The sequence below is a fragment of the Lissotriton vulgaris genome, chromosome 9 (genome assembly GCF_964263255.1).
Source record: "Lissotriton vulgaris chromosome 9, aLisVul1.2, whole genome shotgun sequence".
NCBI classification, from domain to species: domain Eukaryota; kingdom Metazoa; phylum Chordata; class Amphibia; order Caudata; family Salamandridae; genus Lissotriton; species Lissotriton vulgaris.
The window spans coordinates 80,863,332-80,889,449 of NC_141697.1; the positions used below are offsets into that span (position 1 = coordinate 80,863,332).

Genomic DNA, 26,118 nt, shown 5'->3' on the forward strand with positions numbered 1-26,118 from the left:
TCATGTACCTCCTCTGGATCCGAGTAAGCTGGATAGTTATACTCGTCCTCATCATCTCCGTCACCTTCCCCAGCGTTTGAATGCGTTGGTGAAAGTTCCAAATTATGTGGAGATGCAGGCTCAATAGGGGCAGAAGTACCCGCAGAGTCCCTCTTGTGTGGAATACGATAATGCTCCAACACCGGCTCCGTGGTGATCTTCCGTTTGAGGAGAGAGAGCTTCCCGGTGTTGGCGTCGATGATAACCTCCCGATGTTCCTCATCTGCGAGCGGCCGGAGCCGAGGCTTCGGCACCACCAAGGACGCCTTGGGCGTTGACACCGCCTTCAGAGGCACCCCTGCCCCATGCTTCGGAGCGAAAGCCTTCGGCGTCGTCTTCGGCGGCAGCGTGTAGCGGATAGGCGTCTGCGCCTTTGCCGGCTTCGGTGTAGGCTTCGGCACCACATCCTTCGGTTCGGGAGCCTCAGCGTCCTTCCGAATCCTCTGCAGGGACTCGACTACCTTTTTGGCTAAGGCCGGAGAGGGCTGGACCTGCTCAAGCGATTTCCCCGAGTCCGAAGCTGGGTCGGTGAAAGGCACTGTCTTCGGAGTCGACACATCACCCTCCTTGGCCTTGACGGCCGGAGTCGGCGCGGCTAGAGCTTCGGCGTCGCCCCGACGCTTTTTTGGAGCCTTCTTCGGGTCATCGACCTCGACCTCGACCACCTTCGGCGCCGACGTGGCCGCGTCGGTCGTCTTTGCCTTCGGCGTCGACACCGGGGTCTTCGGGTCGGCCATCTTGGCGTGGCTCTTGCTGTCGGCCATTTTGAATTTCTTTGACTTCGAGGCCTCTGGAGCTTTCAGTCCCACCAGAGCGACTTTCACTTTCGGTTTCAAAACCGGTGGTGTGGACCCCGATGGCTTCACTTTCGTTTTCTTCAACGGGAGTGGCCCATCAGAAATGTCCGTGGCCGGGCCCGTAGGCGAGGCCGTGGGACAATTAACAAGGTCTTGGGTAAGGCCCGAAGGCGATCCCTCGACCCGGGCCGTATAATGGGGGTTGACCCCTGAGTCAGTCTGAGGATGCTCCTCCTCTGAGCTATCCTCCACGGTGGCAATGGCCCCATCGTCGTCCCCTACCTCACCGACGACTTCATCAAACTCCTCGTCTCCCGCGTCGTAGTTTTCTTCTTCTGACGCCGGGCTAGAGTCCAAAACCTGAAAGACATTGTCGTCTCCAACGCCTTCTTCGAAGATGTTGTCTGGCGGGGGCGCTGATAACTGGGCCTGGAGTCGAGCGGCCCGACGAAGCTTAAGGGTCTTCTTACACCGGAACTTTGAACAGGCCATACACCTGGTCTCGTCATGGTCCGGCGACAGACATTTGTTGCACACTGGGTGCACGTCGAGGTGTGAATACTTGGAGGTGCACACCGGACACCTCTTGAACGGAGTTCGTTCCATGTCTGGAGCGTCGTGTAGGCCCGTCCGCGCCGACAGCACGCGGAAGGGCAGCAAGAGTTCGGAGCTGAAGAATACTCAAACCCGAACGAAGAACGATACCGGCGCCAAGCCTAAAGACCTTTTGGTCTCAAGTTAGAAACGTTAAACTATTATCGATTCCGACAGAGGGAACCGAAACACATCCGAACCCAATGGCGGAAAAAAACAATCTGGGGATGGAGGCGATGCCCATGCGCACTGTAGTCCAGGGGAGGAGCCACCTATCTCGTGATACTTCGAAGACTCTTCCAGGACAACAATGTGCAATCATCCGGACCCAACACTAGGCGGCGATCTATGCACAGATATGAATTCAGCAGCCCACATGCCTCGAACGAAGGAGTATCCTTGATTGTATGTGCTAACTGCTTCCGTGAAGCAGACGCTGTTGGTCATAGCATGTTTTGTTTGTAAAGAAACTTAATAGTAGACATCTTCATCCTCAAACTGTAGGAACCGATCTTACACCACACACACAAGCTCAAGCAGACATCCCAAATGGACAGGACCCTGTCAACTCTTCTGCCTTCATAGTTGGATGGGTAGATTAGTTCATCCTCAAATCCAGGGCACATGTGTTGTCTATGGCACCTTTACAGGGTAGTCTGCTGAACAGGTTTGCATTATCTGGATCAGGGGAAACCATTATTAGTTTAAAAGGATTTGAGCTCTGGCAGATTGTCAGGGCAGTCACAACATATTAACTATCATACAAGGAATAGAAAAGGAAAAATCTACATAATCAGGCATGGCTCCAGCTCTCGAGGACCAGTGTAGGACACCCTGGTCATACATTCCCTCAGTCGTTTAAGAGTCCTTTATGATCGAGAATTGTATGACGTTTTATGTGGCACATTTTTTGTAAAAAAATAGGCTTGGGTAACATCCTGTGTCCAAACATTGTGCAGATCGCAACTCATTGTTATTCTTGATAAAGCAGGGAATAATACAGTGAATGTTTCCGATTGTGAGAAATACCTCTTGAATGGTGAATTTCTTGTTCAGTTACTCAGAACACAGGGGGGGCTCATGAGCCTACAACAAAGGGGTCACTGACTTAAACATCTGCAAACTGCAAACAGAGAAAATGTTTGAAAGTACACATGGGGGGGTCCACATACAGTACCTGAAAGAGCCACCCAAGCACCGCCAGTATGAGCAGCTTATTCAGGAAGCCCATCTCTTTCTCCTCCGAGAGAACCATGCATCTGCGGTATGATGGAAAGGTAAAGGAAGCATTTAGGGTTGAATGAGAAACACAGAGTAGTAACATGAAACTTAAGATACCAAGCAACGTTTCTGCAAAACATTATTGCCACCTGCTAAAGTAATACTCAAGGATGGCATTGTTTGTCTCAGGACCCCCGATAAGACTGAAGTGGTAGGATTTTACTCGCTTCTTTGGAAAATTGGGCCTAACAGTTTTTAAGGACTAGGGGCCAGGTGTATTAACATTGAATTTTGTGGGTCCATAATAGCAAATTTTACCAATTCGCTCTTATGGAATCGCAAAATGCAATGTATGTAGGTTTCCCAAACAAAATAGCGATTCCTACATATTCCTTTATTGCGTTTCACTATTAAGGATGCCTTCTCATTCATTCCTATGGGCCTAGAGGCCCATAGGAATGAATAAGGAAGATATTCGCATTTCGCGATTACCAAATTGGTAATCGCAAATTGCAAATGCAATTAAAAGGTTGATAGGGGGCCAAAAGGCCACCCAGATCCACCCCCAAAAAAGGTAAGTGTGCACATGTGGCGCATATACATGCCCTAAGGGCATGTGTGCGTGCCACATGCCCCTTAGAAAAATGCAAACATTTGCATTTTTCTAGGCATCTGCAAATTACCACCAACTTGAAGTTGGTGGTATTTTGCAATTCCTTAAAGCAAGATCGCAATTTTTACCTGCTTCCTGCATTGCATTAAATGCATTTGCAAAATAGGTAATCGCAAAAATTGCGATTCTCTATTTTGCGAATGGCTTTTGGGATGGTACATCTCAAAAGGCTTTTTACCGTTTGCAAACGGTAAAGGCTAGATACATCTGGCCCTCAAGGACTTAATGTGAGTTAATGAAAATAAATTTTAATTGTATGACTTTATTAACCGTAATCCACACTTCCTTTTTACTTACCAATTTATGCAAATGGGTAAATATGTTCTCTTACAAGGCGCTTTTAAGATGGGGCAGCAAAGGTAACATAGCTTCAGGTCAGGCAGCAATGTAACTGCAGCATCTGATGAGGTAGCAATGTTACCAGAGCTTCAGATGAGACAGAGGTACTATCAGAACTTCAGGTAAGAAAGCAATATTACCAGACTTTCAGAGGCAGCACCAATGTTAGCAGAGCTTCACATAAGGTAGCAAAGTGCTCAAAACGTTCGATCAGGCAAACCCATTAACAGAACTTCGGGTCAGACAGCAATGCAAACAGAGCTTGTGATCAGGCACCAAAGCTAGCAGAGCATCAAATCGGGCTGCGAAGCTTGCAGAATTTGCTAGCAAAGCTTTAGATCAGGCAGTGATGCTTGCAGAGCTTCACAGCAGGCAGAAGAGTAGAGAATATCACAATGCATTACAGAGAGATAGAAGTAAGGAACTTCAGAAATGCTAATAGATCAATCAGCAGTGCTTGCAGAATTTCAGATCAGGGAGATGTGGTAGCAAAGTTTTAGCTCAGGGAGCCAGGCTTGCAGAGCTTCAGATAGTATAGAACAGGGTTCTCCAAAGTCGGCCCTGGAGGGCAGGATCCATGCCAGATTTTTAGTATATCCCCATTTAGATAAATGTAGTTATCTTAAAAACCTGGCATGGATCCGGCCCTCCAGAACAGACTTTGGAGAAACCTGGTATAGAGTGCTCCAAAGAGCTACTGACTAAGGTAAGGCTAAAGACGTCTGGGAGATGGTTCCGGGACAGGATACAAAATGGTTTTATATCCTACAAGGAGAGACTCAATAACTTAAATGTGAGATGAAAAGGAGGAGGCACAATTAGGAATCGTACACCTACAAGAAATAAAAAGTATACAAAGCTAAAAGTGTTTCAGAAGGTAATTATTACTAGTGCTAAAGGTCAGATCAGAAGTAACATAAGAAAACTTTACATCATAGAAACAAACAATAAGCACAATATATTAAGAACAGTAATTGCATGGACACCCTTGCCGTAATGATGGAGTGGCAAACAGTGAATATAAGACAGCCTGACACAAACCAAGAAGAAAGCTAAAGCAAAGCTTGAGTAATGGCAGAGAATTTTTCTAGCTATAAATAACAGAGTCCACCAGGGTTTTTCTTTTGTGTATTTATTTGCAATCCCAAAATGGTTCTCATGGTGCTAAACCCACACAGATTCTCAGTTCTCATCCCATCGTCCACCTAGCGGTCAGCTGACCTGATCCTGTCTAGAAACGACACCTCAAGCAGTGTGGGTACTTCTTCCTTGGCGCTCACCGGTACAGGTGCAGCAGGAGCGTAAACACTCTGCTATAATAGTCCAGAAACGGGGCCACGTGGTCCACAAGTGAGAGGAACTCTACGGTCCAAGGCACGGTGAGAATCATCCTTCGAGTCTGTATGCAACGCCTCAGTAGGCCCAGCACATCCAGTCCAGGCAGGGTCTGTAAAGAAACCACAACATACATTGGGTGATCATACTCGCCTCCAACTACAGAAACATAACTTGTTTTAATGAAAAAAGTTTCCACGTCTCCTTTTGTCACTAACCATCCAACTGATCTGATTTCAAAAGTGACAATCGCAGGTGTATGTGATTTCATAAACAACTTTATTTAATACAGTTAGTGAGAAACTATTTCACCTAAACTATTTAACAGAAATTTTCAAGATGAGAAAAAGTTACTATTTCTTAGAAAGGGATTCCTGAAATGCCTTTTTTCCTAAATTTGCTTTTGCATGTTTACATTTTAAGGTACCATTAATCTTCAAAATGAGTTATCCATACGTTTTCTCTCAAGTTTGTGCATAGACATATGGTTCAGCGGCACTTTCCATGCACAATGCGTTTTGTGAATGCTAATCTCTTTGGAGAGGTTTCACTAATCTGCAAAAAACTCTGCACATCACTAGTAAATCCAGCTAAGGTTTAGTATGCCAGTCCCCAGACAGATCTGAGCAGGAGAAAGCAGTTAAAGGGTTGAGAGGGTCCAAAACATGCATCTCTCAGTCAAGCCCCTACTGGAAATTTTGCTTTCAGCTACAGCAAAGAATGGTGAACAGACTTACACCAAAGTTGGAATAAAAGAAGAACTTCACTCAGAAAGTATGTTTTTGGTGCAGGTACATCAGTAGCTTTTGAGAGATCAGTGTTTCACAAATATGTCAGCTGGCAATTGAAGAATCAACATTTAGAGATATCTCAGCCATTTAAATTTGCAAACAGGAACCTCGCCAGTTCAAATTTTTAACAAACGTGACTTGGCTTCAATAATTTTTTTCGGCCATCATAAAATTTCAGAATTTGCTAAAACGTGCAGGTTTTACGTTGTGGGAAAAGAAAAATCACACAGAAAGTGAGACTTAATAGATTCTGTCACAAAGGTGAGTAGACGGGTACCATGAGGAGTGGAAAAATGAACTACAAAATGAGAAGGTCGCAATTATTAAACCGGAATCTTGTATAGTTGTAAAGATTCGAGTTTTCTCATTTGAAACAGGAATCATTTTTTCAAGGTCGTAAATTTCTGCAAATTCCAGTTTCATATAGGCCAAAAAAAGGGAGTACTGATGTAAAGCATTACTGTAAGCAAAACTGAAGTACAGAGTAAGGGCCCTATGTTGAAAACTGGCTGTGCAGTGCCTAAGGTCGTTCTTACCAGAGGATTGCTGCCCGCATAGGTAGGTTCAGGGCTTGAACAAAGGTCAGGCCCTACAGGCAAACTCTGCTATGAACAAAAGAGAGCCCTGCATAGCTAGGGTTGGCCCAAACATGCAAAACGTGATGGGATTTATTCATTATGAAACATTATGACTAAGCCAGTAGCCACGCTTGACTTACAGTGAAAAGCATATGGGGTAAAGACAATAATATCCCATAACCTATAGTAGTGATTTCCAATCCATTATAGGTTCCGGAGTAGGGCGCTACTCGCCGAAAAAGCACTCTGACGCCTCGTCAGGAGAATTAAGCGCTATATAAATGCAATTACAGTACAATACAATACAATACATGGAATCTTACTGATTACTATGGCAAGCAAGGGGTTGGTCTTGACAAACCCTGGGAGTAGAAAATGTGAAGTGTGATCATTTTAGTTAAGAGTCTCTTCAGAGGCCAAGCAGGGTTCGTTGCCTGCCAGCATGTTGTAGTCATAAAAATAATTTATAACATTTTCTCTCTCTCTCTCTCTCTCTCTCAAACCCTTTTCTGCAACTGGCCTGTGTGAGTGTCATTTACATTCTCCCGCCATCCATGACTGCATGGGGAAGGGGCTATGTGATAGCCCACTTCAGCAATTGGATACATGGCAGTCATGTAGCATGTTTAGTTTTCTGTTTATATGCCAAGTCTTATTCACATCTATAAAAGGGGGCTACATCTAACTTAAGAGGGGGCAAATAAGCTTCCAAGGGCTAATACGGCGCAGTTTAATTAATCTGCATGAAATCTGACAAACTGTTAGAAAGTTACACCCAGTACAACAATCTTAGGCTTAAAGAAGGGGTCAAAAAGTGCTCATTTGCTAATAACTTTGTGACTATTTAATGAATTTGAATGTAATTTCACAGCTCAAGTGCAAGGTAGAGGTCAAATATTTACTGGTCTGCTAATAACTATGGTGCCTTTTCATTGAGCTGCATAGAATTTGGTAGCTCTATCATGTATACCATATTCTTGACATAGTGAGTTGCACACAGATCTATCAAGAGTGTTAAAGTTTTAAGGGGTGTGGAGCAAAGAGTGTAAAGACTTTTCCTTAGATCATGGGAATATCAATGGTTACTGAGCACTATACACAGTGATTAGTGCAATTTACCACTTTTATTCTAGTTACACAACGACTTAGCTTTCAACAGGTAGCAAAGTCATGCACCTGTACCCTCACAACTGGTTTAGTGCACCCAACCAGAGGGGTGGCTGAACTATGCCAGGGCAGTGGGTTGTAGGCATGGCACACACATGTGTGCCATGTTGACGCTTCACTAAAACACGCATCCTGGTGTGTGTGTGTATATATATATATATATATATATATATAAATATAAAGGTACAGGCCTCTAAGGGTGGCACAATGAGTGCTGTTGGCCTTAGAGGCCTTCCCTGGTCATGGTGCCCTTGGTACCTATGGTACCTTTTACAAGGGTCTTACATGTGGCCAGAGAGTTGCCTATTGGGTTTTGCAACAGTACAGTTTAGGGAAAGAGCATAGGCCCTGGGTGCCTGGTTGACAGGAACCCAGAGCACACTCACTCAATGAGCATTAACAATAGGCAAAAAGTGGATGGCAACCATGCAAAAAGGGGCACTTTCCTACAGTTGCTTACCTGTGAGAGTACACTGAACCAGATGTAACAAGGAGGTCAGTTGACCAGTGGCAACTGGACAGGCACTGGACTCTCCTGCTGCAGCGTGGACATCGAGTCCTGAGTCTGACAACCACTGAAGTTCGTGGACTCCAAGGTGCCCTCAGGAAAACTCACCACATCTCCCTAGCATCCTCAGCATCCTTTTTCTCGGGCATCAGGACTACTTCTTGCTGGCATCCCCAGCATCCTTTTTCTCTGGCATCAGGACTACTTCTTGCTGGACCGTGTTTAAAGGAGAAAAGTGCACTGAGGACACCAAGACTGCGGACTACGATCAGTAAGCTGCTACCTGACTGGTCACTGACAGGCGCAAAACCATTGTGATTAGTACAAAAGAACTGTAACAGGCATTTTAGCCTATTGTCTACCAACCACTGGCAACAATTTATTGTGTCTAAAAGATTAAAAGTTACATATATTCCTTTTTGAAATATTTTTATTTTACGGAGTTTTATATAGCGTAAACTTGACCTGAAGGTATCAGGTACCAGAACGCTTTACAGAGCACCAGTTACGAACATGAGGACACATTCATAGTCACATTTGAAAAATCATATCTCTGGTTCCTCTCAATAGATTTTTGTTGTTCTGGTGTCAATTTAAAGATACAAATACACTAATTATTGTAAATTGGTGTTGGATTTTTACTATGTTGTGTTTGTTGCTTACCTGTTTTGGTATTTCTAAATACTTTACAATTGTTCCTTTGATTAAGCCGGACTGCCCTGTGCCACACCTGCCCAGGACTGAGCTAAGGGTTCTATTAAAGAAACCTAACTAGGCCAGATGAGGTCTCACAACCAAACCACATAATCCACTAACCTACAGCATGAATAGTCTCTCCGGACTATGGGTAGTGGGGTTCCGAGGCACACACCCTCACAGGAGGAGTCCAGTCTCTACCATTGAATACCAGAACCCAGATTGAGCTCTTACATTCGACTCAAATGTTTTAATCCACTTGGGCAGATAAAGAACAGATCAGAAGGAACTAACAAGGCATGGCAAGCCATGCTTAGGACACCTACAGTGAGAACTACAAAGAATGTGAAAACAAACAGGTCTCATTAATGCAGTTTTACAATCTGCAATAGCTTGCTCCTGTCTTCAGAATCAATTTACAAAATTTTAAAAATAAATGAATAGAAAACTTAATGAAAACATAAATTGGTCAAGACCTCAGATCAGCTACTTAATCTCTCTATTACACACCTGGTTTCGTAAGGCCACCGCAGACTCTTGCAGGTCTCCCTTTGTCAGGGGCTCTGTTGTGCGATAGGGAAGGAAAGTAACAAATCCTAGGAACTTTGCCAGGAGCCGAAGTGTCATAAGGACAGAGGTAAAATGTTGTTTTTCATCCTACAACGAAAAAGAAGAGAGAATTAAAGTACAGAGTTTGATGTTGAAGAGTATACCGTGGGTAGGGGCTCATTGTGCAAAGTCGTCCAGGTTGGAAAAAAAGCAACAATTAAACTAAAGACTAACTTTCAAACAATTGTTGATGTAGTGAGTGTGTGTGCAGTTGTTCTTGTGGATGCAAACGTGCATGTCCAAACACACAGGTGAGAAGGCATGGTGAAAGGGAGTGGGTGATGAATAGCTTTCCCCACCCAAGATGAGAAAGAGAAAGGGTACAGTAAAAGCTAGATATCAAAATAAATGAAAAAATACAAAGGCAGAGAGAGATAGAAAAAAAATCACCAAACTTAGAGAACAAAAATCAAGGAGGATAGAAAGGGGAAGTCATGAACAGGGGCAAAATAGAAAGGCTCATAGCAAAGAAAGGCTGTCTACAGTAGGTTTCCACCGTAAAGAGGCAAAAGGAATAGGTAAAACACAGAACAATACTGGGGAAAAAAAAACATCATGCAAAATTAATTATACACATCTGATGCATATTTATTCAGAAAAAACTAAGTACAGTGAACCAGTTTAGGACCCACAAACCCATGATATCTCAGATCCTGGGACTTCATAAAAGTCTCTTTAAATGCTTCAGGCCACAACAGAAGCACCTTGGCTTTAGGAACATCCAATTCTATATTGGCAAGCTAATTCTATAACTGTATTCATGCCCCCCAATCAGCCCAAACCACATTCTGCTGTATGGCAGGTCTGTGGCCCTACTATACTGACAGACACTGAATTTCAAGCGGATCATTCTGCTCTGTACTGGGGTCTCAAAAATAGGTTTCATTTAGTGAGCCTTCCTTGCTCACATGGTTTGAACAACGGGATGTGTTGTAGTCTCGGAGAACAGCTGGGTTATGTGGGGTCTCCACTGCTGCACAACATTTAATTAACACTGCGGCAGCACATGCATGGAAAGATTACCTTTTCTTGTTTGCTTCAACATATGAAATGTGGCTTGTTTATTTCACTGCTTTCTTTCCACTTTGAAAGAGAGTAAGTGACTTTATAAAGTGTGTATTGATAGAGCTAACCCCATTAAGGTGCTTAACAATGAAGATGATGAGAAATTAAATCAGACAAGTTTTTTTAAAGTAGACAGCAGAACATGCTACAGTTTGCTACCAGCTGGAAGCAAGCGTTAGGACAGGGCCTAAGACACAAACTACTTTTCCTGAAGTGAGAGTATGTAGTTGAGGGCTTCGGCTGTACCATCTCACAGATCGAGGAAGACAGACAGGTACTACTTTAATGTTTAGGCAGACAGAGAGGTGGCCAACAGTTAAGTGGTTCTAAGTGTATAAAGTGCTTGAAATGTTTTTTAATAAAATAACTTAGTGGCACGCCCAATGGGAACAAGTGAAAATAATAAAATTGCAGTTTTACTTGGATGCTGTCCTGTAATGGGTAATGGCTATATTGTTGACATTTTCTTTTCCGCCAACCTCATGAACTTTACCAGGCAGCAGTTCAACTGTGGGTCACTAACCCCTTCGCCACAGGGCAAATTCCGCCCCGGTGTGAGGCGGGCGGGATTGGGCGTGGCGCTCCGGTACTCATGACGGCTCCCGGCCATCATAAATCACGGAGGGCGTGTGCTAATGATGGCCGGGAGCCATCCAAACTCCGCCCGCTGTTTAATTCTCCCGGACAGGCGGTGAATCAACACCACGTGGGCAGAGCGGCAACGTTCGGACAGCTCCCGGCCCTCATGAGCACACACCTACCGTAACCCATGACGGCCGGGAGCCGTCATGAGCACGGAAGGAGTTACGTGCAAAGCAGGCCAGTGCTACAAGTCTTCTGGAGCGTATCCCTCGCTGATTGAATTGGCGTTTTAGCAGTTGCTTTCATTCTTCCCACAGTTCTTTACAGGTATATAACAGGTGCAGCAGATCGCCTGGTGCTGAGCCACATAAGCGGCAAAAAGAGCCCGCCTTCTCCTTTAGCCAGTGAGGAAGATGCTGAATACAGGGTAGCAGGCCAAGTCTTTACTTCAAGAACTTAATTTTAGTCGTTTTGGCATAACCCAAATCAGGATAATTCTGAGCTGCTGGCGTAGAGTACATGTTCAGGGTCATCAACCCATGTGTCCTTTTCGAGAGGGATGCCTTGTCCTCGACCCATGAGAGGTATTTGACCGCCTTCCAAACCAATTCTTTGAGCGTTGAGTTGTTCGTAGGAGTATCCCAGAGTTGGTTTAGGCCAATATTGGCCAGGCTGCTTTTAAGGTATTTGGCAGCGGGTGAGGCGGCTTGTTGCTGTAGCTCCTTCCATAGGTATTCATTTAGTGTTCCTTGGTCGGATTTCAGCACTTTGTCCCAGGTGATAATGTATAGGCGGTGCAATAAATTTAGCCCTAGTGGTTAAGAGCAGGTGGAGAGCCAGACACATTTTACAATCCAGTCATTAACCCAAGTGTAGCGTGCTGAGCCCTAATGGCTCTTTATCAGCATGGGGAGGATTCACGTAAAAGGACCACTGCAGGACCAGAAGCGGGATTTTGAGAAGGTGCCCACTAGACTGGGCCTTCAAGCCAAAATAAGTATAGGAAGGTCCCACTCCACAGCAGGCACAGTAAGAATCCGAAGGACCCCTAAATTCAGGATATGGTCTTTCAGAGCAATTGTACTGCTCAGCATGGGGTGGGAATGCCTGCAGCTCTTTTTGCTGTAATATCTGTAATGAGCAAAAACACGAAGACGATCTTTTCGCTATTTGTTTCAAGTTTTCTATAGTGTGAGCTGGGGCCATGGGTATCTGTGAGCTTGCATGTATCAATATAGAATTGATTTAGCGAAGTGTGGATTGTGTAGAAAGGAATGTAACTAGAGAAGTCAAAGAATCATAACTGTGTAAAGACACTTATATTTCAAGGTAATGCTGGAATCAAAGAGTACGAAGTTGCATCCTGAAGGCCAGGGAGGATATTAGACCTGCAAGTGTAGGAGTGAAAGAGAAGGCTAAGTCAAATCAGATGGTATCAAGCAGCAGCTGGTTGTTTTTATCCATGGATCACCCCTAGAAAGAGAGTTCAGCACCTGAATTCAGAGTGAGATACAAAGCTAACCAAAAAAGTTATGAGCAGCATCAGTTTGTGAATGGTGACTTAGGTAAAAAAAAAAGATCAGGTGAAGCAGAAGAGCAAGGCAGAAACAGAATATAACAGGAGAAAGAAGGGGTACATAGGAGAGTATCGAATGCTATGCAATTCCACTGATTGGGCTTAATGGGCATAATTTAGTTGGGCCAGTTTCAAAAGTAAAGAGCTGGGAGACTGCTGATCAGTCTATGAGAAGCAAACACACTCTGCCCTGATCTACAATTGACAAGATTTGAAAATACTCACAGGGAGAGCATTTCAGGGCCATACCGAATTAATCCAGATAGAACAGGATGTACTTGCCCATTTAGTCAGCAAGAACCTCGAGCTAGTTCGCTATGATCATGAGCCTCATGAGTGCCACTATACTGGTAAACAAGCAGAGATTAGAGTGCTTGTTGGTATCCAGCAAGGAATTTACAGCAGCTGTTTCTACACAAGTTCCACCTTAAAGATATACCACACCACTTCTTGTTGCAGTGAAAATATTACTAAGGAATAGGATAAGCTTATAAGCACACACCACGTGTACCCAATCTAGGCAGAAACGACAGATACTGGGGTGTCTGCGAGCCTTATTTCCAACTATATTACATTAAAGAGCTCTGTTTCCTGACTTATGTCACAGAAAAGGTAGGCTTGCAAGTCTCAGTATGCTAAAAAAAAAAAAACAAAAAAAAAAAAAAAAGTACAGGTCAGACTTTACGGTTTCAGAACAGTATGTCTAATGGGTAAAAGACTTCCAGGTAAAAAGCCCACGAAACCCAATTCCTGTCCAAGAACATTCGCCTCGCTGGTTAGTAGGCAAAAGAAGAAGTTTGACTTATTGATCAACTGCAATTCATTTAAACCAGGAGCGCACAAAAAAACAACACTTAATAGCTCACTAGGAATTACTCAGCCAGGCTCCATGACTTCTTCAAGCATTGAAAACTGGATGTGATTTGAAGCACGTTCTCCACAAGTAGAGCTCTCAACATCAAATGAGCCTCCTCCCCAAGGAACAGCAAATAGGACAACAGAACAAAAGAAATAAAGCCTTTATAGTTTAAAATGGAAAACGTGCACTATTTAAAACGAGAAAAGCATTTTCCCAAATCCATCTTTAGCTTCTCTCATCCCTCACCTACCCCATTCTGATTTGGAGATAGCACACTAAGGTTACCAGAGGACTCTGAGCAGGCCGGAGACCCCATTCTTGGGTTTTCATTTAACAACCTGATACATTTTGGGAGTTCCATTTTAATGACCTTAGTGAGGTATTTGGACTTAAATTAATGTCTAGATTATAGTCGTTTGTAAAGGGAACAATTGACCTGGAATATGATGACTTAAGAGTCATTGGACGATCTAATTGTCTTTAGTATTCAAATCATATAATCAGTAAAAAAATAAAATCTGAGATGAAAGAGCAAACAGAAGAAAATGGCTTCTCAATATACAAAGTAACAAAGATTTTCATGCTCTCCGTACCTGCTCATCCGTATCCGCCTCGCCGTCACAGGGCTCATGCTCGATCAAAGAAATTGCATCCAGATGCAGAATCTTTTGGCAGAGACTATCCATGAGGTGCTGGTTGAACTGGAAACTATGGGACAGAAGTAAAGGCAATTCAGGAAGGACCTCAAGACCTGGCTCAACGACTAAGCTGCAGAACCCCACACACACAAAACACACACACACACAAAACACACACACACACACCCACACACACACAAAACACACACACACACAAAACACACACACACACACAAAACACACACACACACACAAAACACACACAAACACACACACACACACACACACACAAAACACACTCTCTTGAAACCTTCACAGGTGAATAGTCGCACTTTAGAAGATTACTGATTGATTGACTGAGGCAACAACGGATACATTTGTAAAATTACTATTTACCCAGTTTTTGCCAAAATGCTAAGCTATTGTTACATGGGTAGGAAACTTTTTAAGCCTTCACTGCAAAGCATGCTATCAATACATAGCTACGGTGTCTGCAAAGTGCCTTTACATGTAGAGGACTTTATCCCCTCAACCAGGAGATTTTCCTTTGCATTTGTTTCAAATACTTTTCCTACTTTTCACAAATAGGACTACGTGGAGTCTTCCATAAAAATGCTTCTTAATAGAAGAAGAGTGTATGAGTGAATGTGGCATGCTCACCATTTTATTTTAAAAAAAAGGATTACTATGCACTTATCTCTCAGCACAACACATTAGTTATGGTGGCACTGGTAACTAGTGGCAGTTACCAAAAAACCATATTACATCAGATGCCTGTAAAAGAGCCAAAGGCAGTCATAATTCTATGTGGTTTAACGCAATGACTTACTCTGGCGATGGGCAATGTCTGCTAAACATAGATTTGAAAGTTAAATGCAGCATCACAGCCTTCTTTTGTCAAGGCTCAGGTTTGGATACCGTTTGATGACAAAAAAAAACAATCTAATTACAAGTACACTGTGCTCGCCTGTCTAAGAAAACTGAAAGCTGTGCTGTGATTAGTTGCTCACCTTCCTGCACTCAGTATAAAGTCCCTAAAGAACTCCTGGCATCCTGGAAAGGACGGGGGAGGGCAGGGTCCCCCAATGTTCTGTGGGGCCACAAACCGTTCCTGCAGCCTCTTCAGGCGGACCAGGTTATCCGAGCCCAGCATGTTCAGAACATCCTGATCTGGGGCATCACCACTTCCGCTTCCTCCACCAGCGTTCGAGCCTTTACACATCTATAAGTCGAAAGACAAGTTTCAATGTTAAGCAAGATATTAAAAGAAGAAACAGAATGTGTGTGTGTGTATCCGTACACCAGTGCTTAGTTTAGACTGCCTACACATTACATATTTTAACAGAGTCAAACGTATTGAAATGCATTATAAACCCCACAATATGGATAATGTTTTATACATCAACAAAGTACTATGCCCTGCGAGGACCATTGCTACTTGATTTATACAAAAAGCGAAACACCACAGATGAAAATAAACTTTTTCCGCAAAAAATATGTAATCCTTCAAAATGGTCAGTGCTGCTCAAATCATTGCAATCCATTATTTCGCAAGGAAAAGGAAAAAATTTAATCTTTTCGCGTAAGTGCAAAATCACCACAATATACAGTGAAGGGCAAATGGAAGACCAGAGAAAGAACTATTTTTAAAAATGATTAGCAGTATCGCTTGAAAAATTAAGAGGGCTCTATCTTTCAAGAGAAGATCTGCTTCTAGGATTAGATAGCCTCGCAATTCAAGTCAGACACTGGAAGAGGAAATGTGCTAAGATCTTTACCAATAAAAATGTGCCCTGGTAAGGGCCTGACATGTCTTAACAAAAGAGACATTTAAACTCATTGTTATATAGCTCAGCACAATGCCCACTGGCAGCTTCGGATACTTCTCCCTGACATAAAGATATATATAAAAAAAAAATAGGCAAACAGAGAAAGGATTAAGAAAGAAAAAAAAGAGTAGTGTGATGGGAAGGGAGGCAGGAACTCATGTTCTTGCATCAATTCAAAAAGAGACTGCTTCTGGTTTTTTTTACTGAAAAGGCAGAACATGAAATGAGACTTTATGGAGTATAGCCTAGTAGCAATGTAGTTCTTTTTCTTTAAAGCAGGCTTTCTGTACATTAGGAATAATGTTACTAAAAGTAGGATTTAAGAAAAGAGGTTCGTCTGTAATCAGAGACAGTGCTCATTCGTACTTTGGCGCGAGAAGCCATGGAAATAAAAACGCTCTAGATCACTCCATTCTCGTACATGAATGGATGCACGGAGCGTACTTGAGCATCCACATACCTCAAACAGGATTACACAAATACTACTGGTCTCCTTCCTTTATTTCAACAATGAAAAGCCTATCATTACACTTCTTGCTAAACTCATCGCTGCACCGTTCTTCCTTCAACTCGCCTACCACATACCTACACCTTTTAATTCAACAAAATCCTTGTTACACTCTTTCTTTCAGCACACAGAGATTTCAATTTGCTCGCAAGATTGTTTCTTTAACAAAGTGGCGTGGAGTTTGGGGAGGGGACTGTACTGAATAATGAACTTGGCTTGCATATATTAGGGCGCGACTCAGGGTGGAGAGTGGGGAGTTGTGGGGAAGGTTAGAGGTGGATGGTTGATGGGTAAGATTTCAATGACATACCATGCAATGTTAGAACATGGCCCGTTTGCTGCTGCTAAGAAACCCAATAAAGTCTGCTTAAAGAAAGGGAGTTTGTCTCCTTGCCAAGCACACCGCTAATAATGTCCTCATAAGATTGCCTCCTCGAGAAGCACACTGCTACTTTGCCCGTGATTATTTCACGAAGCTGACTCCGCAACACACATATCCATGTAGGTCTACAATTTGTTCAAGGATGTCTCCACTCCACTGACCGTTTCGATTCATGAAATGCAATTTGGGAACTGATGAATATCTCCAAATACATACAAATACAGAAGAATTTAACACAGCATACAAGAGGACTCCAACCCACTGCATTTAACACCCAGACCATGCCCTTTTAATGGTTTACAAAACACTGTTCTATAGCCTCACCAGTCAAATCGACTATAGAGAAAAGCTGCAAAGTTGCCCTACAATTTACTTAATAAACACATATGCACACTACAGTGTACACTACAAAGCACTGTACACAACAGTGGATAGTTAAACTCTGTCAAAGAATCAGAATAAAGTTTCTGCTCAAAATAAAACAGCAGACAGACGTTCATACTCCAAAAGAAAGTAAATAAGGCAACAGAGAATTTTCACAAAATTAGTTCTGCCAACATAGAGGTTACGAAACCATATAGGGGGCAAGAGTGGTGAATGAGGTGGTGGGGATAAGTGAGACTTTGGGAAACAGCAGTACATTACATTAATGTCACCTCACTGCCCGAGTCTGCACTGTAGCCAGCGAGGCTGCCAGAACTCCATAACCATTAAAGGCTACCATACATCATCCTATCTTGGCACAATTGAATAGTAAATTAACTGCAGTCTCACAGCAGAGGCGGAGCTTTGTATGTGAATCTTTGACATAGCGTTCTCGTCTCTAGCACTGGTGCTTCACATAGTCACAGTTTTTTAAAGAACTGTTGCAGTACAATGTAAAATAGTAAATGCAGAAGAAAGTAAGTTCCTGAGCACAGCCGAAGTAACTACTGTCTTTACCCTTGATTGGACATACAAACAAGTTTACTGCATAAACCGGAATTGTGCCCGCCTCATGGGTATGCTGCAGATTCTCATGAGTGAGACTCCAGCAAAGAGCACTGAATATCTGCCACGCTTCTGGTGGAATGCAATATATTTCGCCTTTTTGTGACAAAGCAATCCCATGTTTGAGACAACCTATCTCTTCTCATAAGGGCAACAGGAGATAAAGAGCTGTTCTGAAGGATGAAGGGCAGACCTACTCCACATGTTGAGGGCCTGCCTACAGCGGTCTGATTATCGGGCAGTAGTATATCAACAAAAAGAAATACAGAGTTCCCCGGTAGCAGTCAGCTAAAGGACTGTCATAGGTCTCTCTCTTGTCGGGTCAAACAGTAAAAAAGTGAGTGTAGTGAACCCTCTCTTGGAATTTTTGGGGTATCTCACACAAGTCGCCGGTTGGACTACACTTGTAATCCCACCCGGTGATTGTTCAGTGTCATCATCGATACCCTGCCCCTGCGCCAGGCTGGCAGTGCAATGCCTGTCGGGCAACAATAATTGTTGCTCTTTGGCGGGGATCTTCTATTCCTTCGCCAAAGGGTGTGTGGATGTAAGGGGACCATGCAAGGAGGTAACAAGTGAATGTGCAAAAAGTGAGCGTGGGTGAAATAAAAAGAGTCAGTAGAGTCCAAAAATTAGGATTTTAATGATATGGCTCACTGCTCTGTTAAAAAAACAAGGGGTATAGAGGCAGAACTATCAAGGTAGTGAGCCTCATTCAACCCTTTGGTGAGTGGATGGTCAACATGTTTCTTGCTTATAGAGCAATTCGTCAGGACCAAGGGGTGCTCATATGATTTGCAAGGGCTCCCCCGTGGTCAGGGGGCCCAGTATACGACCTGGTAGGTGTCGTATGGCAGTCCTTTCCTCAGGACCCTTCCCAGGACCGTATGTTATACTACGGAGGCTTCCTCGAGCTGACCGGGTGGGGCCAGGACTTGGTGGAGACCACCTCGGAGTTCCTGGCGTAGGGCGTCTAGTCACCTACCCTTCCCACTGCGGAAAGTGCCGCAGATCAGCCGGTAGTAGTATCGGGCAGTAGTATCGAAAGCATTGACTGAGGTCACAGGCCGGACCTCTTGGAACGCTGCGGGGAGTTGCTTCCTGGGGTTATCAGCTAGGCCCAGAGGTTCCAACGTGGGAACACGTTTTGCAAATCTTGCACTACTACTAGCACAGCGCCTTCTTACCAACTGCTGAAAATCCCCAAAAGCCTCGAGATTAGTAGACTGGCGTGAAGACCTCTTCCAATGGGTTAGAAGTTTTGGGAAGGGATCCCGGCGGGTGGGATTTGACATGCTAACTATTGATCTCTTGATCGCGATTATTCTTGTTGTACTACTTTCAATTATAAATGACAGTACCCAATGTGTAATTGTAATAAGTATAACATACATTTATATGCTTTATTATGCTCGAACATCATTATCCTGTAACACGGTCTATAACATTATGAAAAATTAAATGAACTTTGCGCTTGACAAAAAAAAGCTGTTCTGAAGGACAAAGACTCTCCCGGTATGGGACAAATATTAAGATTACGGCGTGGGCCAGATCTTTCTAATGGTGTGGATGAATCTGGAACAAACTTAATGAGAACAGCTGCTCAATTCAGGTGGTACTCAGATGACATTTTAAACATTACTTTTGGATTGGTCTTCAAAATAGCTTTGTTGTAACTATTCTTTTCTTCTTAAGTATCCCCTTTTTGAATTACATTTGTTATTAAATTAGTTGTAGTGTCAAACATTAATGCGCATTCATTCATGTGGTTATTCTTTGCAATGTGATAATTAAGTGTGCTAAAATATATTAATCTTTTTCTATATGGATCAATAACTTCACTTCTTATTTATTGTTTTTATACAATAGGAAAAGTTTCTCAGAATTTAAATGTAAGGCTGTCAGGCTGTTTCTACTGATATCATTTTTATTGAGTACGCAACCATATGACCACAGTGACGTCATGCCTTTATTGTGACCGCTATTATTTTTGATTTATATGTTTGTATATAAATCCAATAAAAAGAAATGTAAAAAAAACCAATGTTTAGTTATATTAGATAAACTAAGACTAAGAACTGAAGGTAATGAGATAGAGCAAGCCTTAGCTCTGTGTGCTAAATTGCCTGTGTGCATGTGTCGATATAGAAGAACAGCTGACACTGTTACTTTACTGGACATTTGTTTAGAAAACGTGTGAAGAACCATCTTTGAAACCCATATTAGCCCTCTTTGTGGTGCTAAAGCTTAGCAGAGGAGCCAAGAGAAATGTGGGTGGGATGGAGAGATAATTAAAAAGAGGATTTTATGATATTAGCACGTTGCAATATTTGTTGTTATTCATCCTTTTGATAAACATTCTTGCCAACATTTTGTTGCTTTTTATACTAGTTACTATTGATATTGTATGCATTGGGATAGGAGTTTGATTTTTAAATAAATCTTTGGAATATATCCCTGGTTTCCTAGTGTTCTAGCGTGTACCTTTACATGGTGAAAAAAGGTTTGGGTACCACTGCCTACGCCTGTGATATCTCATACGATTGATTGTTACCTATAAAGCATCTCACTGAAGCAGTGCTCAGTTGAGTGTTGGGTTGTTACAGTCCAACTGGTTTCGGTCTCAGGTTGACACATTGACAAAGACCCTGATGCCAAGCTGTCTGGTAAGCCTATCACCGGGTCGAGTTCTGGCTAGAAAATCAAATATCAAAAATGAAAAAAATAAAAAACCTCATCTTGCATGGTGGCTAATAACAGCCATTTTCCATATCACCTAAGGCCCAGCTCATGTTTCTGTTTGAATTGATGAGCCTTTGACAGAACAAATTCAAGCTCCTAAAAATAGGCACGTATTCATATCGATATTACGGTGAAGAAGAGTCCTTACATAAAATCCTTAATTAAGTAATGGAAAAAGAGGCTTTCAGCTTCTTTCTATACACTACCTACCCACTGCACCTAAATGGAGGAGGACTGAGGCACAAATTAGCCAGGTACAGCAACTGGAGTTTGGATAAATAGGAGTCGAGTATCTTAAGCCTGCAATAATGGTAGAATATTTTCCACTTCATCATACATTCTTTCTTCATGGAAGGGTACCGATCAGTCTATAAAATGTCCCTGCAGTCCTGTGAGAACACCACAACAATGGATTCAGAACTTTCTGAAACCAGACTGTCAAAAATAATGACACTGGGTTTTAATGCAGAAACTGACCCTGTTCCTTTGTGAGCAGGTCCACTCTATTCCATGAACCTAAGCAGCCTGTTCACATACAGTGCATGAAGGTCAGCATGCAGATGTATCTCAGCCATGAAAGAACTATAAGAATCTGTTTCCAAGCCTCTCTCCATCTTGGACAGTACTCTTGGGATCAGGCAATTTGGTGGATAGGCAAAGATTACTAACCGACTTTAAAAAAGCACCTCCCTGTTTAGCAGATCTACACTGTCCGCTCGCAAAGTATCACCACTACTGGTTTGCGAGTGCAGTAAATATGTGTGCCGAGATCCTTCAACGTATCCACATCAAACATCTGAAAGTAGAATTTGGCAATGGATGGAGGGGCCCACTAGGAGTGGCCCAGTTATTGGCAGGAAACTCCAGGGGTTAATACCACTACTTTAGTCAGTAAATCTGGGGAGGGAAGAAGAGGAGACTTACTTCCAAGTAAGAGACAATGGAGAACAACATGCAGGAATCAGTTTTTATGCCAATTCCCAAAAGCTTCCTCCCATTTTCTGCTGCACTTCCACCTGGTGATGCGGCCAGGTGAAACACTCTTGAGCAGGGATGTTTCTACACTTGTAAACCTTTTAAGCAGTCTAGTCTTACTCTACCAGAGGAGGGGCCTAGAAAAGCTCAGATACAGTGTGACACAATAAATAACTTGCAAATTCAATGTCCAGCTAGTGATGCTTCCTCCAATTAGAGAGTTGCAATCAAGTGCATCAATTGTTTGCAATTGCAGATGTGTTCACCACCATCTGACCTGCTGTGGTAAATAATTTATAAAGTGGAAGCTTTGTCAATGTTTACAAATGTCCCCCTTCCTTGATATCATTCATTACATCCAACCATTTTTAAAGCACGTTAAGGGAGGAAGACCTGCTGTACCTTGTAGGCCTTCATTTCTGCATTCAGTGGTGGTCGCAAAAAGCCTCCGTCTTCCTAAATATTAATCCAGCTGGAGCTTTTGTGATCTCTGGCAAATGCACTGTTAATGTGAATGATTAACACATAAGTTGCATCACAAAAGGAAGACCTGGGTTTAACTACATGAGTGGTCTTCAGAACACTTCACAATAGTATGCTTACATTGCCAAGGACTACTTGCTGGAGCTTTAGAGGGACATAAATGGACACCACTGGAGAAGCGTGGCTCAATGGTTAGAGCAGCAGACCCTGATGCAGAGGCCTGGCCCGAGACCAGGGTTCAATTCCCGCCTCGGCGGCTCTTGGACTCAATCTCCTCGGACCCGATAATTCTCGCCTCAGTGCCTAGTCTAATCTCCACGGCCCCAACAGCGCTAGGATGCCTGGCTTCACCTTGGGGGTGCCCAGGAGTGGACATCTCATAGGAAAGCCAGGAAGGGTTCCACAGCGGTATGAATACAGCGCTACGAGACCTCTGGGTAGAAGGCGCTATATAAATAAAACACATTTACCACTAACTTTTTCTGTTCATGCCATGCCTTTGAGTTCACTGCACAAGAACCCTGGTAATCGACCCAACTGGAATACAAAGTAGCATCTTTGCTGAGACGCACGTAGCCCTCTATCTAAATAGTGCCAATAATGGAGAGCTAACTGAGCTTTAGCCACATCTGCTAGTTTGAATGAGTGCCACCTCGGTGATGGTTTATGCTATTTTCTCATTTGGATATCGATCCAACAAGCAAGGGGAATAGTGGTTGTAGGTTATGTAGATTGCCACCACATTGTGCCATGACTACAGTGACCAGGTTAGTAGATAATGTAATTCATTAATACCTCTACATGGGCAGCAAATCATGATCAACACTACACTAAACTCAACAATAGTCCTTGCCTTAACCCTTACTTCAACTCTAACACATTACTCACCTTAACAATATATGTGTCAAGCTGTGCCCAAGCCTAACATTAGACCTAAACTTAAACTAAGTATAAACCTATTATATTCCTAAATATTAGCCTGGCTCTAAATAGATCTCTCAACCTTACCATTAACCTAACTCTGCACTTTACAATACCCCGCGCCCAACTCTAAACCTAAGCTTGCTCCTTATCCCAAACCTAATCATAAACTCAACGCTACCCTTGGCGCTAAATCTTACCCTTCCCATCAATAAGACTTAGCTGATCCGTTTCAATACATTTTTACTGATCACACAGTAAGCAGTAGTGGTATTCTGCCTAGTGGTAGGCTTCTATTTCATTGCATAGTGATGTTATAAATTCGATGTACAAGGTGTGCTCTGGGAAAGTTAATAAAAGATAAAACCACCTTCCATTGCTTCTCGATTGTTACAGATGTAGAAAGAAATTGCAGCCTTGTCGTTCATCAAAAACAAGAGAGCAATCGCCAGGATAGTTCCTCCACAAAGGTAAAGCTGAAGATCAATTGGTGTATGTGAAGCTAAGAGCAACAAGGTAGGTAGACTAGATGAGCCAGGTGGTCCCAGATGATCAAGTAGATCAGCATTTAGGTACAATCTGGGTACATTGACTCAATCTGATACATTTCTTATCACGCACAGGAGGAAAGTTGGAGGATCCAGTACGATAGTATCCTCAACATAAAACAACCATGACAAACTAGAAAGAGGTTGTATGCAAAGTGAAGGAAAGAAGAGCATGCTGCAGTCCTAGGCCCAGCAAGGAGCTCTTGAATGGAGAATGCACAGATTTGGCAGTGTATCTGAAGACTGGCAAAGAGAAGTGTAATCGGTGGAAAGGTTGCACGAGAGTGGATTGCAAGGTCCTAGAGTTAAGATGTGGTCTCCATAAGTGACAGTGATTACCCTTGTCAGGATGAGAAATGTTGTATAATAGGAGAGGGGCGGTCCTGTTGCCACATAAACAAGTGTTCCAGTATGCATATACTGAAGGTAACTAATTTGTATTCAACTTGAATAAAATATGTATTAAATGTATGGTTGAATCTACCAAATTTCTACATATTAGTTAGAATCCCAGCAGACTGAGACTGCCTTTCATTCACCTTAACCTGCTGAAAAGGAGCACTATTAAAATATGTAGGACTGCCTATAATTTTAGAGTCAATATCAACAAATGAATCCTAGTTCGTAGGCTTGTACCTAGTGTAGATGACAAATGTGTACAGAGAGTTACCTGGATAAGCTGTTTCTGGAACAGTCTGGCAAAGTGGCTATGGTTATAGGTAGCAGAGAGATTGGTCATCATTGCCCTTAAAGAAAGAGAATACATTGGAAAATAATGAGAATGCTTAAAAATGCAACTAAATAATTTGAAATGAAGCGCTCACACTTTGGAAAGAGCTTTTAATTTTAATGAAACTCGAGGGTGAGATTTTCTTGTCAACAGGATATTAAAAATAAAGATGGTTCACAACTGCGATACAGCATGTCATTGTGGTGAAACAGAGATCCTTACCTAATTCTGAGGCCTAAACCAGTCTCAAAGTTCCAGTCTGGCTGCTCATGATTGTCCTCCCAGTCACGCAGCAGTTCATAGAAGACATCCCTGTAGAAGAAAGTGGAAAAAGTGGGCAATGCGCTATCGGAGGACAGGAACAGCGCCAACAGAAGAGCTTGGATGAATGTGACCACGTTCTGCAAGTGATGAACCCAACCATCACTGTTGAACTGAAGGTTAAAACGGTATATCATCGCTTTCCAGCACCCCACTTTGCCACAAGATAGTCATTTTCCATAAAGACATTTTTTCCTTTTGTAGCTTTACGTACGTATGGCACTCTTTCACCTTAAACATAACAAATCAACATTGTAGAATTGGTAATGTTGTTTTTAGAAACACTCAAATAGCATCAAAATGCCTTCAGGTTGTGGTAGGTCAGGTTTGCAAGCAGGGTCAAATCTATCAATGAAGAAATCACTTGGTAGGCTGTGATAAGTAGTTCACCAAAGGCTTCACAGACCAGACCTTTTAAGCTGCAGGAACAAATGGGTGGATTGGCAATGGGGAATTTCGGTCAGAGGGTGCCTCAAATTAAATTTAATCCTCAACAGACTATTTTCTTAAACTAGTAAACCTGATGTCCATATTAAATCGAAGGTCTTGCGATGTGTTCTGTGTACAGACAAGGATCTTAAGGTATGCAGCGATTGTGGGGACGGTCGCATATGTGTACAGCCCTGGTATTCAACTATTGACTTTCTAGTGGATCTCCTTCCTCTTAGGGACAGTGCAGGAGGTTCCAGACAACCCTCGTTTCCATAAACCACAAATTTGTTTACGCACTGGTTCATCTTACTGCTCAGGGGGATCCAGTAAAAAGGGATCTCCACATGGATATCTGCCGCTGGGTCCCACAGCAGAATCCTGGATTACAGGAGCCTATTACCAAGTCAAAGGCCCACACATGTGTCATTAGTTTTGAATGGGTTTTATCCTCACAACTTTAACATGTGACGAATGGAATATGTGATGGTTCCTAGAAAACTAGTGCTTCCTATAAATAACTAATAAATTCACTCACTCGTGATGGAGGTTATGAGGTATGCACTCTAGAAAGGAAATCTCAGCAATGTTAATGTAATTGATTCAATGCACCATGCTCTCCACATGGGTATCTCAACTTACCAAAAAATTAATTAATTGCAACAATTTGCTATAGATAAACACTATAAGAAATAAAAATGTTCCAGTTGCAAACTTGTGAAAAAGTAAATACGAGTAGATAGACAGTGTACACCAGTCTTGGGGTAGGAAGAAGATTGGGCATGCACAGATACAAAAGAAAAACGGCAGGACGGTGCTATAAATAAATCAGTAGTACAGGTAAAACTACTTGATATTTAAGGCCTGGTAGGAAGTGGGAGAAGGGTTTTGGAGGCTTTCCCTTGTAACAAAAGGACAAAATAGGTCTACTCAGGGTTTTTTTCCACCCTCCCGGATGTAAATCATTACACTACACTAATAGTTAATTAAAAAATATAAAACAAGCATTAAAAATGCAATAGGTCTCGCCTTTGATTAAGTTAAAGCCATTTGCTTTGCTAATGGTATTGTATAGCAAAGCAAACAGCTTTAACTTAAAAGGCGAGACCTATTGCATTTTCAATGCTTGTTTTATATGCTGGAACAAAACATTCTACACCCTCTCCTCTTAAATGGATACTCTGTAGGTTGTC

The 26,118-nt window shown here is 42.6% G+C and overlaps 1 protein-coding gene across 1 annotated transcript in view; it reads right to left on the bottom strand.

The window, feature by feature from the left end:
- Positions 1–26,118, bottom strand: part of CDAN1 (codanin 1) — a 232,752-nt gene that overhangs the window by 93,105 nt on the left and 113,529 nt on the right. The window contains exons 9-15 of the mRNA XM_086937098.1: positions 24,398–24,487; positions 24,116–24,191; positions 15,078–15,289; positions 14,023–14,137; positions 9,249–9,395; positions 4,944–5,110; positions 2,608–2,689 (exon numbers count right to left, since the gene is read on the bottom strand). Of these exons, the coding sequence (XP_086793224.1) occupies positions 2,608–2,689; positions 4,944–5,110; positions 9,249–9,395; positions 14,023–14,137; positions 15,078–15,289; positions 24,116–24,191; positions 24,398–24,487 (889 nt within the window). The remainder of the gene's footprint in view (positions 1–2,607; positions 2,690–4,943; positions 5,111–9,248; positions 9,396–14,022; positions 14,138–15,077; positions 15,290–24,115; positions 24,192–24,397; positions 24,488–26,118) is intronic.